Source organism: Cryptotermes secundus, unplaced genomic scaffold (assembly GCF_002891405.2).
Source record: "Cryptotermes secundus unplaced genomic scaffold, Csec_1.0 scaffold905, whole genome shotgun sequence".
In the NCBI taxonomy this organism is placed as follows: Eukaryota; Metazoa; Arthropoda; class Insecta; order Blattodea; family Kalotermitidae; genus Cryptotermes; species Cryptotermes secundus.
This window is the reverse complement of record NW_019737397.1, coordinates 198,863-212,660: the sequence shown is the minus strand read 5'-3', so window position 1 is coordinate 212,660 and position 13,798 is coordinate 198,863. Positions and strand designations below refer to the sequence as shown.

Below are 13,798 nucleotides of genomic sequence, written 5' to 3'. Positions count from 1 at the left end.
TGAAACAGAGACCCAGATCCAATAGCACGGCAAATTGACCCGTTCGGTTTGACTTATTTGATCGTGAATGTGTATGTCTCTTTCGGTGATATTTTTCTGCATTATTTACAACAGGATTACTTTATGTCATCATTATAGGATGTAAATAAAAATGTTCACGGTTAACTTATATTTACAGCTTTTATCAGTTATGTTTAATTTCGTTTATGAACACCGTGTGAACTGAGGGACATTTCTTCAAGAATGCGGTAATTTCTGTGAGTAGAGAAAAACAATTGGAGATCATTGGTTAATGGCCTCATTAGTGTGAAATATGGCTGAAAGTAATAATAATGATATGTGTAAAGGAAAACAGAAGAATGTACAGATATTGTATAAGAAATTCGTCATTTTAAATAGGGATTTACTGAACTTCGGTGTCAGTATAGAAGAGTTAAAAGAAATTTGCTTCAAGGGGAGAAAAGCAGTATGCACGATACAAGAGTCTAAAAAAAGTGCACGCCATTCAGGTTTGACAGTAGCAGTCACTCTTGTTGGAACTGTTTTAGTCAGTATTTTACTGAAAGTAATATTGGATTCTGTAATGAACACTCTCGGTACTCGATGCTTGTTACCGAACAACTACTTTATTTGGGAGGCAACGAGACCAGAGACTGATTGCAGTATGTGTAAGGATGTGAAAACTGTTCTAGTATTTGGCAACATTAGTCGGGATGAATTCAGAAATTATGCGTATTCTTCCCGACCGATGTTGGCGAAAGGTGCAGCACTGCACTGGCCAGCAATGCAGACATTTACATACCACTTTTTGAAAGAAATATATCAGAATGTTGCAGGTGCATATGAAAGCATTGAAGAAGAGTGTCAAATTTTAACTTTCAAAACGGAGTTCAAATCATTAGAAGATGTATTTGCTATGCCAGAATCAAGGGTTCTGCTAAAAGAAGGAGAAAAACCGTGGTATGTTGGATGGTACGTACCGAAGTTAGGAAGATATGTATCAATGAATTTCTTGTAGTCTGTGTAATTTGAATCATATTGTCACGTCATAACTACAATTAATTATAAAACCCTCAAGGTAACTGTAACTATATCACATAAAGCTTCAACGTCTGTTAACACTTCACAGCTGAATTTTCACAACTTTTTTCCATTATGGCTTTGTGTCCTCAACTCACAGCTTCTCAGCTGTGATTGACTGTCTCACACATAACTCATAACTTGTCTGCTTGCTTGGTAACATGACGAATCTTGAAGAGTCTGTAGTTTCTCAAATTCTAATTCTGGATTCTATATCTTTGCCTGAACTAGCTTTATGCAAACTGGAGAGAGAACACCAAGTACAACAGTTCATTCCTCTGTTATTTGCCATTACCATAAACATGTGTGTCAATCTTGGGGCAATGCATTGATTTATGCCAACCAATCGTTTCCAAGGAAATGTGTTTCAACTTGCCATTCTAACCAAAACTTACTGTTTACTTAGTTGTTGGTTATCAACGGAATCTGGTTCTGGATTCAATATTCCAGATTTCAGGTTTCATGTCATAATGTAGTGTTATTTTCTTTCCAGGAGTAACTGTCATCCAGAAGTACTGGCCATAATGCGAGAGCATTACAGTATACCACATTTTTTGCCAGAAGATGCAGAGCATGCCCATATGGATTACATCTTCATTGGCTACCAACAGGGAGCAGTGATGCATGTGAGTAAAATTCATGGACTGATTTTTGAATCAATAATCAATCTTATGTGTGTAATACATTAGTAACATAACAGTAAATAAATACTTGGCCTTCATTGGCAGGGTGTTGTGTATGATCCAGCTGGCCAGGCACTGCATTTTACTTTCTTATGTATGTAGTATATACAGGGTGCCCCAGGAGGAAAGGTCAATATTGAGGGAGGTCATAGTATTGGTCATTCTAAGCAAAAAAGTATATGTGTAAATGTGTCCTGAATGGTTTCCAAGATAGAGCTATTGCACTGTACAGTTACAAAATTGTTGATAAGAAAGAGCTTTTACGTACTGTTTGTAGTACTGGTTTTCATTGTTCAAGTGATATAGTTGGTACAGTTCACGTAGTATGATACATTTTTGGAAGTTCTGTGACATCAGTGCACTTTGCAGTGCATGTGAGAATGTGGTGTGTTGCTTGTCTGAGTGCATTGTGACATACCTTTATGTGGGCGATAACTACTGTACAGTGAAATAGCTTTATCTCAGAAACTGTTCAGAATAGGACAAGGTCATATTCACTGTTTTGCTTATAATGACCAATAAATACTATCACCTTCCAGATTAATGACCGTTCCTCCTGGGACACCCAGCATGTGAGAAAGTATTGTGAAGGTGGGGGAAAAAATTGTAATATTTTGATGGATTTACACACCCCTGAGTATAAAAAAGTTGTTTTTGTAATTCTCTCTGCATGTTTCTCTGTATGTATGCATATGTCCCTAGCTGGTGCCTGTGTGGTTCGGTGGATTTTACTTATATTTGGTAGCATCACAGGTTGATGCCTAGTGAATGTGGATATTCTAACTTAAAAAATAAGGGTCATTCAGATGCTCCCCTTCAAATTTGTGGTTTTCTTGAAATTTTAATTAAAATTCAGTATTATTTGGAAACTATCACCTTAACCCGTTGCCGTGGTTCGTCGTGTATGTTTCGTCAGGGATTTAAATCGTCTGGGGGGGTTCGACGTGTATGTTTCGTTCAGCTGCACACCTATGTTATAACGCCCATAATAATTGATGGTTTTGCTGTAGATTGTTAGATTTTTCGCTGGCCTGTTGTCAGTAGAACAGAGTATAAATAAGACACGACTTTATCTGCGCCAAGTCATCATTACATATGCCTGTCTTGCAGCAAAGTTCCTGTGGTTCTGGCGAGCGGTTTCTAGCTGTACTGTTATGAAAGCGTGTTTTCTTTGCTTTGAAGATATAAACAGAAGAGACGTGATGTTTACTGTTGTATATGATATCATATTGCCCTGAGCTGGCCACATTGACACACTCAACTGGAATTCTTAGAATAGGGTTGTCCAGAAATTTATTCTCGCATGATCCATTGATTTCGCACAGTACAAAGGCCCAGTTCTGAGAAAAACGCCACAATTTAAGGCAGAACACTGTGGTCACCCCCTGAGACGATACGGATGTGTGTGGGGGAGGGAAAAGTACTCATTATCGCTCCAGTTGACGCCATTTTATCGTACTGACCTTGGTGGTCGTTTCGAGGGATGACCATAACTATTTTTTTTGAGCCAGCTAAGCTCTGCTTTCTTCCTCTATATACCAGCCAGTTCTTATAATAAATTCATGAATTCTGTGGTCACCCCTACGACATCTGGGGAGCCGAAAAGGTTGGAATCTGAAACGCAGAAGCACCAAACCCTTCTTATGATAACACAAAGGTTGAATTTACTGCAGCTAATCTGTCAAAATATACGACTCACGGAGGGACATTTCCACTTGTATTCCCCCCACGGGGAAGAAGGCAGGGCCGCACAGAAGTGTGGTTAGAAAAAAAAAAGCAAAAGTAAAGATACGCAGTATTGGTTTGGTGAATTGAGCCAGCGCTGTGTTTAGACTAATGCTTCAAGGCGTCACCTGCTTACATAGCCGAGATACCGGGTGCTCATATTATAAGGCAAGGTTATAAAACCATCTTTTAAGATCATTTTAGTGAAAGTTTCATCCTTCAAAGCGTACCATTCACTGCTCAAATACTAAACAACCTGCTTCCATTGAAGATATAAAGGGGGTTCATATTATAAGGTAAGGTTATAAAACCACCTTTTAAGATCATTTTAGTGAAAGTTTCATGTTCCTATCTCATAGAATTTAAGAACAATGATGAATAAATAATTTTCGAGCAAAATTTAAATGGCCGGCTGAATATATTACCGCAGGAGCCGCGGCCGCGGAATTTAAATGACCACGTCAAAGGGTTAAATAAGACTAAATATGTGGTATTTTCAGGAATATAACATTATGTGCACTTGGGGCCCAAATGTGTATACAGTGTGTGCATGTCATAGCTTATGTAATTAGTGAACAATACGGGTCTGCCAAACATGAACCTGTTTCATATCGGAGGTAACATACTCAGGTTCAAATCATAAGTGAGAAAGTATGCAATGTGGTGCACAAATTTTTTTCATTACTGTGGTGAAATGTTTGTAGAGTTATGGAGTTGCATTTTGTTTATATGTCTGTACCCCTAGAATGTTTTGAAGTATGTGGGAAAGTTTCCTAAAGATTTATAGAGGCAGTATCACTAGAGATCTCCCTGACATTTCACTTTTTAAAAACCACAATTTATTTTTTCTAATCTTTGTTTTTAATGGTAAAAATCTCTACACAGAAGCATACCGTATTTACGCATGTATAGGCCGCAGCACAATTTTCGGACAGAAATTATAGAAAAAAAATAATTTTCTTGGAATATTATTTCAGGAGTATTACACCCTGTATTACTAATTATGAATATAATTTTTTTTAAATGAAGTGTGATTTCGAATATTTCGAATATAAGCCGCACCCCAGTTTTCCTCTTGAATTTTTGGCAAAAAATGTGCGGCCTATACATGCGTAAATATGGTATATAGTATAGTATACTGTACATGTACCGCACCATAGCTCAAGCGGTTAGTCGCTGGCTTCCCACTGTGGCCGCCCGGGTTCGATACCAGGTCTGGTCAAGTGGGATTTGTGGTGGAAAAAGTGGCGCTGGGGCAGGTTTTCTCCGAGTACTTTGGTTTCCCCTGCCAATCTTAATTCCACCAATTGCTCCACAATCACCCTCACCTGTCATCTGGGGCTGGTACAATAGGCCAGAAGTGGCCGCAGTACAAGGGACTTAATCCCACCCCGCTAGCAATAAAAAATACTGTACATATAATGTATTTTCCTGTAGCGATGGAGAACCTTCTGATTATGACCAGTGCTAGCCAAAACATGTAAAGGTGTATTGATATATTTTTATATTAAATTGGTTATACTTGATGGAATTACTGTTTGCTTAATTCCCCCAGTTTTAGTTATTCTTAGTGACCGTACATACTTCTGCAGTAGGAGTAGTTTAGCTGAGTTCATTGATACGTGCATTTTACACAATACTTGATGTTTCATCTGTCAGTTCTATCATAAAATTCACTGTGTTTTGCAGATTGATTATATTAGTCGGCTTATGTGGCAAGCACAGTTGAGAGGGCACAAGACTTGGAAGCTTGTACCCCCACCAGACTGTGACCACATTTGTTCAGGAATCAGTTTCAGAGTTGAACCTGGTGATATCGGTAAGTTACAGTTGATTGAAGAGCTGTTTACATATTGTATTTATATATTCTGTATGATACTTATGTGTCAGCCTAGATAACTGAGCCAGGCTTGTGACTAGGCTACAGGCTTGATGACTGAGGAGTTGTTGTTCGATTCCTGGTGAGGGGCAGGAGATAGTTCTCCTTTCCACAGCATCCAAATTGGTTCAGGAGCTCACCCAGCCCCTTATACAGTGGGTACCAGTGGTCTTTCCATGAGGGTAGGGCATGAGGCTGACCACCGACCTCCATCTAGTACTGAGGCAAAAAATGGTGGAGCCATACCTCCACCCCCCACCCCCCAGAACATCTTCATGACATGGTGTTTAATTAAGCCCAGGGATAGCTTTGCCTTTTTTATGTATGGTACTTATGTTTTGATGGGTTGTACAAGTAACTTCAAAACTTTGTCATGTTGTCTGCCACATTAGCACTGCCAACTACAGAAGTTTTTTTTTTCTTCTAAAACAATGCCTCAAATCTAACCTTAGAAAGTTTTTAGACATTGTTCAAAGCATTAGGAGCTGGGTTGGTAGTTCTGTTTTAGGTCACAAGGAACAAGTCAGATGAGAATAGGTGACTTCTCATAGTAAAAATATGTGACACTTAAGGTTGCTTAAGAGATTTACCCTTATCATCTGGGGATTTTAAATATCTCAGTTGGTATAGTGACCATTCTACTGGAGATGACTGAAGAATTGGTGTTCAGTTGCCTGCAGAGGCAAGAGATTTTTATCTTCTCCACAGCATGCAGACTGGTTAAGAGGCCAGTCCAGCTTTCTAAGTCATGGGTAAGGCAGTGGGGGCATGAAGCTTTCCACTCACCCCCATCTAGCACTGAGGATAAAAATGTGTGGAATATTATATTTATTTCACCAGATGTCTTCATGGTGTGGTGTTAAAGCAGACAAACAACTTCACTTCTATGACACTTGTATTTATATCTGTATCTATATTTTAATTCCATAGATTCTTACTAGCTACAAAATCCATCAGATATAGAACATGTCACATATGCATACATTAGTTCTAAACACAGAACTAGTCACCTTACAACTGCATTCATAAAAGAAACAATGATTATACATAATTTAACAAGCATATAGGACTCATCAACTTGACAGCAGTACCTTATTAAGATCATAGCTTAAATATATGAGTAAATATCCGATTATAGTCAATTAATTTATACAGTGTACTCTGTAAATAGCATTATACAAGGTTTCATTTGTCTTGTATGTAAAATATTTGTCTAATGTACAAAGTGAATGGAATGCAAAGAATGTTTCAAGGCCAATTTAGATTGTTTTAGATTACAAATCGTTTATTGGAACAGGTAAACTGTTAAAAACACCTTAATCCCAGTGTAATATGTTCCCTTCTTATAAACTGGCAAATGAGACAATGGGTGATGCAAATCATATTTGGTCGTATAATTAATATTATTTACCTAAGAATTTACTTTCATATGATGTGTATTATTGGTCACAAACATTGAAAGTGAATATAGTGTGACATGTTGCGCAAACAGAGGACCCCTACCTCCCCAGCGGCACATGGTGGTAACGTAGCACTCTCGTTACTACTTGTCGCGCTACGCAGGACACCACTCCCCCCCCCGGCGGCGGTGACGTGCCGAGCGGAGCCGAAGCGAGCCATATCCCAGCGCGCTGGTTGCTATGCAATGCAGATAAACAGTGGTTGCGATAGACGACCCTAGCAACAGCGAACGGAATAAAAGCCAGCTGAGCAGCAAGCAAGAGTCAGTGTGTTATCAACAGTTCACAAGGCAGCTACCTACGAGTTAGTTCCGAGCAAGCCTACGAGTCAGATTGTTAATTGTGTGATCAACAGAGTTCTCAGTTCTCGNCCCCCCCCCCTCCAGCATTGACGTAACATTATCGGAGCAACTGCCGCTGCTACGGTAACAGGCCAGTCAACACTCCGTCCCTGTCCCCAGCAGTGACATAACAAGGTGCACTGCTGTTAACACGAGGCAACAGGGAACGGTATAAAAAGCCAGCTGAGCAGTATGTGAGCAGAGTGTGTGATCAGGAGTGACACATTGTGGTTCGTGAAGTCACTGAGCAGTGGAAGTAATTGTGTAATTGTGAATTGTATAAGTGTACGAGCAAATGTGGAATAAATTCACTACATCCAAGACGTCGTGAAGTTATTTGTCACGTTACATACCCAACATGTGACAGTATGTATATATATATATATATATATATATATACATGTATGTACTGAGATTGTGGTGGTAATATTTTTAATGCTCAAAAATATTCACCACATAAATCTTTATCTCTAGTCCCCACTATAATTCTAATAATTATTTTTTGTGGTGTAGAAATTATATTCCTATAACAAGAATTTCCCCAAAATGTTAGTCCTTAAATCAAGATAGTATGAAAATATACCACCTTCAATGATTCTTTGGACAAGAATGACTTAATTGTTCTGATTGCAAAGTAAGCTGAACTTAATTTGAGTGCAACTGTATCTACATAAATTTTCCAAGAAAATGTGTTGTCCAATGTTAGTAGTCCAAGGAATTTTGAATTACAAATATTAAGTATTTTCTTGTTCCTGTTTATTATTATTAAATTGATTACAGAACTAGTCGTAGTTATAAATTGTGTCTTATTGACATATAGTGACATATAGTAGTGAACCGTCTATTTATATCTTGAAAAACTTTATTAACACTGCTTTTAAAGTTTATAGGGTTAAGGCTAGTAATGATTACAATAGTGTCATCTGCAAATAGAATGATTTCAACATTATAATTTATTGTTTTTGGTAAGTCATTAGTGTAAAGTAAGAAAAAGCAATTCTGTCCAGTGTGACTGTTGAAGAATTCACTAATTGACTTCTTAGAACCCTAACATGTTTCGGTCCTATAGACCGTCATCGGAGGGAACATCAATACTTTTAGAAACTACTTGTGGGAACATCCCACATTATCACGCATTTCTGCAATGCTCGCTCTTCACATCACTTTTCACCATCACGCGCGCTAACCAATCAGATTTCTTCAAACGTTCGCATTTATACTGCGCTCACTGCTAGCCGGCATCTACACCATTACACGCGCTAGCCAATCAATTCTTCCTCCTCAATTTCATGTTTCGCTCCTCCCACTGAGCAGTGTATAAAAAGGGGCAGCTCCAATGCCGAGTCACTCAGACAATCATCAGTCTACGAGCTAGCCATACTAAGCAACATCAGTCAGCAGGCTTCGTCGCCAGCGCTCGGTCTTCGGAGGCATCGGCAGGCTGCGCCAGGCACGACTGCCTCAGCCCTCCGGCTCTCTCACACCTGACTCACTGGGGCACCGCGCCTGGACTCGCCGGTGGTCGTGTTACTGTCTGACCCACTGGGCATCTGGCGTAGCCACTGCCTTATAACTCCTACGACCGCGCTCAACGACTAGCCTATCACCAGCAGCTGCCGCGCTGCGATCAAGCAACCTCCAACTCACGCTACTGCACGGCCGCGCTGTGGCCAGTCCACCGACCATAACTAACCTCTCTCCCTACCGGCGCGCGCCGCGCTACCTCACCGGTCAAGCATCTCAGCAACCACGGTCCTTTTCAGGGCCAACAAACTGTTCCGAAGAAGTGGGTTGTCATTGGAGTAATGACAAAACTACATAAGAGCCCCACATACTATTACATTGGGTGTGTTGATTTTTAAAATACATAAATATATGATATTTGTAATATACACTTTATACAAAATCCAAATTTCTTACAACTACAGCAACTGTCCTTGATGCATTAAAGTTTTTTAAAAACTTTTGTTATTTAAGTTAAAATTCTTTAACCAAATAGCTTTGTGTCCCTTGTCCTTTCGTTTTTCTTGACAGGACCGAACTTGTGCCGCCTGTCTTTCTTGGGAAGGTAATTCTTGTTGTCGTCCTATGTTTGTTCGTAGCGTGCTGTGTTGTTTTTATACACACACATGCCATTGCAATATTGCAGTGTGGCTGGTAAAGGTTAATTTATATCAAGTTCCATCTAATTACATTTCTTTTACCATTGTTATATGCTTCTTACAGTTCTGCTAGACACTCGGCAGTGGTACCACGACACTCACATAGATGCCGGTGAGATGAGTCTGACAATTAGCTCAGAGTACGGTTAACTTCTATTCAGTATTGATTTTGCTCATTGTTCATCCTGAAGAGTTTCAACAGTGACTCTTAGAATCTTACACCTGTGTGAAAACAAGCCTTCATATCACTTTAAAAGCAATTTTATACCAACTGTTCAAGAATGTCTCTCGACTTCTGTTACAGATGCTTTCAGCTTTGGTCTCTAAACATATCAGCATTCTTTCATTAACCTGAAATTTCATTGGAGAGTTTTATATAAGAAAAGAATGTGTTATTTTGTATGAAACATGTTTTAATTTTACTCTCATTTGAAAAAATTATTGAAGGTTGATGAAACATGTATTTTAAGACTGTTTAAATATGAAGTTTTCATAAACAAATAACAGTCAGAATTATTTTCAGAGATAGTATATATGCTCTGTTTAGAACTTGCACAATTACAGAAACATTCCTAGTCATTGGAGTTGCTTTAAAAGTGTATAAATATTTTCATTAGCACAAAATGAAAGTGTTCAAAATTTAGTCATTAAATGTACAATTGAACACAAAGAATATTGGCACAGTCAGTTCAGAATTCTATGTAAGTGGAGTCTTCAGACTTAAAGAAAGCCATCGGCTATTTTTCGCATTCCTTAACTTTAGTAAAATATTTTGCTTTTTGTGTCAGGGACATTCATTTTCAAACTAGAATAATTAAATTCCACTGGTTAGTTTCTGTCAGGTGCGCAAATCTTAAAGAGTTTGCTTCTCTTATACTTTCTTTAGTTAACATTGTCAATGTTAAAAGAGAGTTGCAGCATTTATTGTTCTCCAGCTACACAGTGATTATTGATATTTGGTCTGACATGCTGCACATAACTACAAAAGTATTTTACATTTTGTAATATATATTGCAAGAGAAATGGAGGCTCTGAGAAGCTAATAACATGACATAGGGAGATACGAGGATACCAATTTATGAGCAACGAAGATGCAGAGAAAGAAAGCAGTGAAATCATCATTGCCAAACTTTTTGCTGGCTCTGCATAATTTGTAACTACAACTGTAGTACATGTTCTGCCAGTTTTCACTACTTTCAGTTTGAACATCATGCTTGCAAATTTTAAAATTTGCCACGCATTCATTAGCCAATATGAAGATTCCACACCAAATGACTGGGATATGAAATTCGTCAATTAATTTGTGATCTGCTTTGAACAGATCATTCCAGAGGTGTTATATTCACTCGTTGCTAAATAGCCATGGTAGTTAATATGTACTGCATCAGGATTCTCTTAATTGGTATACTGGTGTGTAGTGTCTTTCCTTGTTGTATCATATGTACTGTATTATACATAAAGAAGATTACAGCTTTATTAACATCTTGCCACTTTGGATTTCCACCGCAGGTTTTCAGAGCATAATTTTATATTAATGTAATAATATATTCAAGAGTTATATTTTTAAAGATAGATCTTTTTTAGAGAAATTGGTGGTGTGTACATAATCTGTTGCTGTCTTTCATTTCGCAATATACTTCCTAGTCATTTGTTGAGTAATGATCTACAGTGCTGTTAGAAGTGTCTCAATATAATACTTTCTTTTATGAAACTCATATTTTAATATGGTCATGCAAGAAATGTTTTGATTTTAGGGGAACACATCAGAGTGGATTTTAACGTAGATGTAGCTTTATAATTATTCACATGTGTATCTTACAGTTCTCATGGTTATCCTGTCAGCGTTGTTTCTTTGAAAATATTTCATAAACATTTTGTGTGAATATATGGAGGCCATATTTAAGGAATTTGTATGTTGTAAGCATTTTATTTTTAATCATTTGCTGTCTAAAAATAATTTTATAGGTTTTGCACTTACTGTCATAAGTAGTGAGTAAGTATTACTTTTCTTTGGGAACAAGTTTTATTGTTTTAAGATTATTAAAATCAAATATTTTATATAAGTCATTCAGTTACCAAAGTGTTGTCTGCACAAGTGTATATTATAAATTGTTCAGAATATTATGCGTATAAACAACTGTGATAAAATCAGAACTTATTAGTCAGGAAGGAAGTTTTGCAGCAGAATATTTATAGAAATGCATTGTGAAATGTCTGAATGTTACTTTGATAGCGAAGATATGAAGCTGGAATGCACATATATCACTCCACACTTAGCCACTATTTATAAAGCATCTCAAGAAGTAAAGTAGTAGTAATGGGTCATATAACAGTTTACTATGAGTCAGAATCAAACTTTGTAATGTTGTACAGGCCATTCCCAACATAACTCCAATATATTCTTGAAAATTGCCTTGTAATTCAAATTATTATAGGTTGAATATCAGTTTCCTATAGAATTTCATGTTATAAAAAGAGAAACATTACAGAACCTCAGAAAAAATATATACCAAGCCTCATTTAGGTTATCTATATCTTTATTTTAATTTTTTTTTAATTTAACAGTTAAGAACTAGTGAGTGCTATAAATTGNAATTGCATATATATATATATATATATATATATATATATATATATATATTGTGGATTGTAGTCACACTGTGTCATTTGGGGAAGGGTGACAAGTGGATCACAAGTAGACCTGACTCTTTTTGTATACTAAATATGTGCAGTATGCTCATGTAGTACTCCCATTTCACCACAACATGTGTTCAAATATAATTCAGAATGCAGACTCAATACTGCCAAAAGTGATGTGTATATTTCTAAAAGAAATTTGAAGTTCTGACCAAACCCTTCAGTAATATGGCATTCATGCTGTAAGTGAATGTTAAGAATTTATCAGTTATTATTCATTCAAAGAAAATGTAATTTACAATGTTCTAGTTGCCTGGAATTTCACAGTGACAATTAGAACCGCAATACTGATCACAGATTATGTACATCATATAATGCACAAATTTTATACCACCCGAATTATATTACCATTGCTATAGTGACCTTTGAAGGCTGGAAATGAAACTGAATTCCAGTTCATTATGTGCCCCAAGTGTTGAAAGATCAATATGAAAATGGTAGACTTATTTCTAATGAAGGTTGCACTGTGGAGCACAGATTAGGAGTATTTTATGTTATTGTCTTAAATGTACAAAAATCACCTTGTCAGGTGTAACATAATTTCGTCCCATTGTGGAATCTGGATACTCAGTCCAGTCGCTGTGATGCCTAGACTGTTGACTGGACTGAAGAAGTGGGGTTCACTTCTCAGTAGAGGCAAACAATTTCTCATATCTGCAGCATCCAGACTGATTCTGGGCCCCGTTCAGCCTCATACCCAAACAGTACTGGGGCTTCTTTCCTAGGGGTAGGGCAGCCATTACATGAAGCTGATGACCCATATCTGTATAGTGTCAAGGTTACGAATGCATGGAGCTATACCTCCACTTCTGCATACATCTTTGTGACATGTAGCTTAATTAAGCTCAGGGACAGCATTGAGCAACAGGACAGGCTTTGAGAAACTTTTTTCCATACTGTGAAGTATTTAATATTGAAATGTTATTGTGCCTTAGCTGAGATTGTCATTCCATATAAATTTGCATCAGAGTCCATTTACACAGTATGTGCTTGCACATGGCTAGATAGGATGGATTTAATTTGAAACTAAGTTATATGTTTGCTTGCATGAACCAATTCTGAAAGTCAGTGCCAAAATTACTTTAAGCTAGTGATTTTGTCAGGCTTTAACATCACTCTATGAATATGAATAATTTTATGCTGAAATGTTAAGGTGTGTTACAGCAATATTAAGAACACAATTCTGTGTTTTCTAAGATCAAACAGTATAACTTTAGGGGTCATAGTGCTGAACTTGAGAGGATTGCATGGATAGTGCAAGAAAGATGGCATAACTCTGGATTATATTTACAGTAAAACTGTATAAAATGCCAGCGCTGATTAGATCAGTTTTTTTTGCATATTACTCCTATCATAAAGAATAGCTACAAAACATTGTTGCTAAACACAGACTTTCACAAGTTGACAGCTGTCTGTTAAATTCAAGAAAAGAACTTCGCCCTCATCAAAACTGGTGAGTCACTTTTTGTCTCAGTAGTTAACAGTTAAAACAAACTGCTTCTTGCCCATTCCCTTATCTTCAGAGACTAGCACTGAAAGTGTCAAGGTTCTATTTGAATTGGAAGAAACGTGATGATAAATGTAATGGGGGGATCCAGAACCCAGTTGTTTGACCAAAAATTTCTCAATAGAGGCAATATATTCTTTGAACACCACTGTTAGGAACGAGACTTGCATGTACCCAAAGTCCAGTGAGGTATAATATTTCTGAAGATCACCATCTTGAGCTTGTAACATTAGTTCATTAAGGCCAGCTTCTGTGAACTCTCTC

General features: G+C 37.4%; 1 protein-coding gene across 1 annotated transcript; it reads left to right on the top strand.

Moving 5' to 3' along the window:
* The first annotated feature begins 264 nt into the window (after nt 1-264).
* Nucleotides 265-11,916, top strand: LOC111870373 (F-box protein At1g78280). Its single transcript, XM_023862602.2, has 4 exons — nt 265-972; nt 1,574-1,706; nt 5,178-5,307; nt 9,395-11,916. Exons 1-4 carry the CDS (start codon nt 314-316, stop codon nt 9,478-9,480), a joined length of 1,008 nt encoding a protein of 335 aa, XP_023718370.2. The 5' UTR covers nt 265-313; the 3' UTR covers nt 9,481-11,916.
* The last annotated feature ends 1,882 nt before the right edge of the window (nt 11,917-13,798 follow it).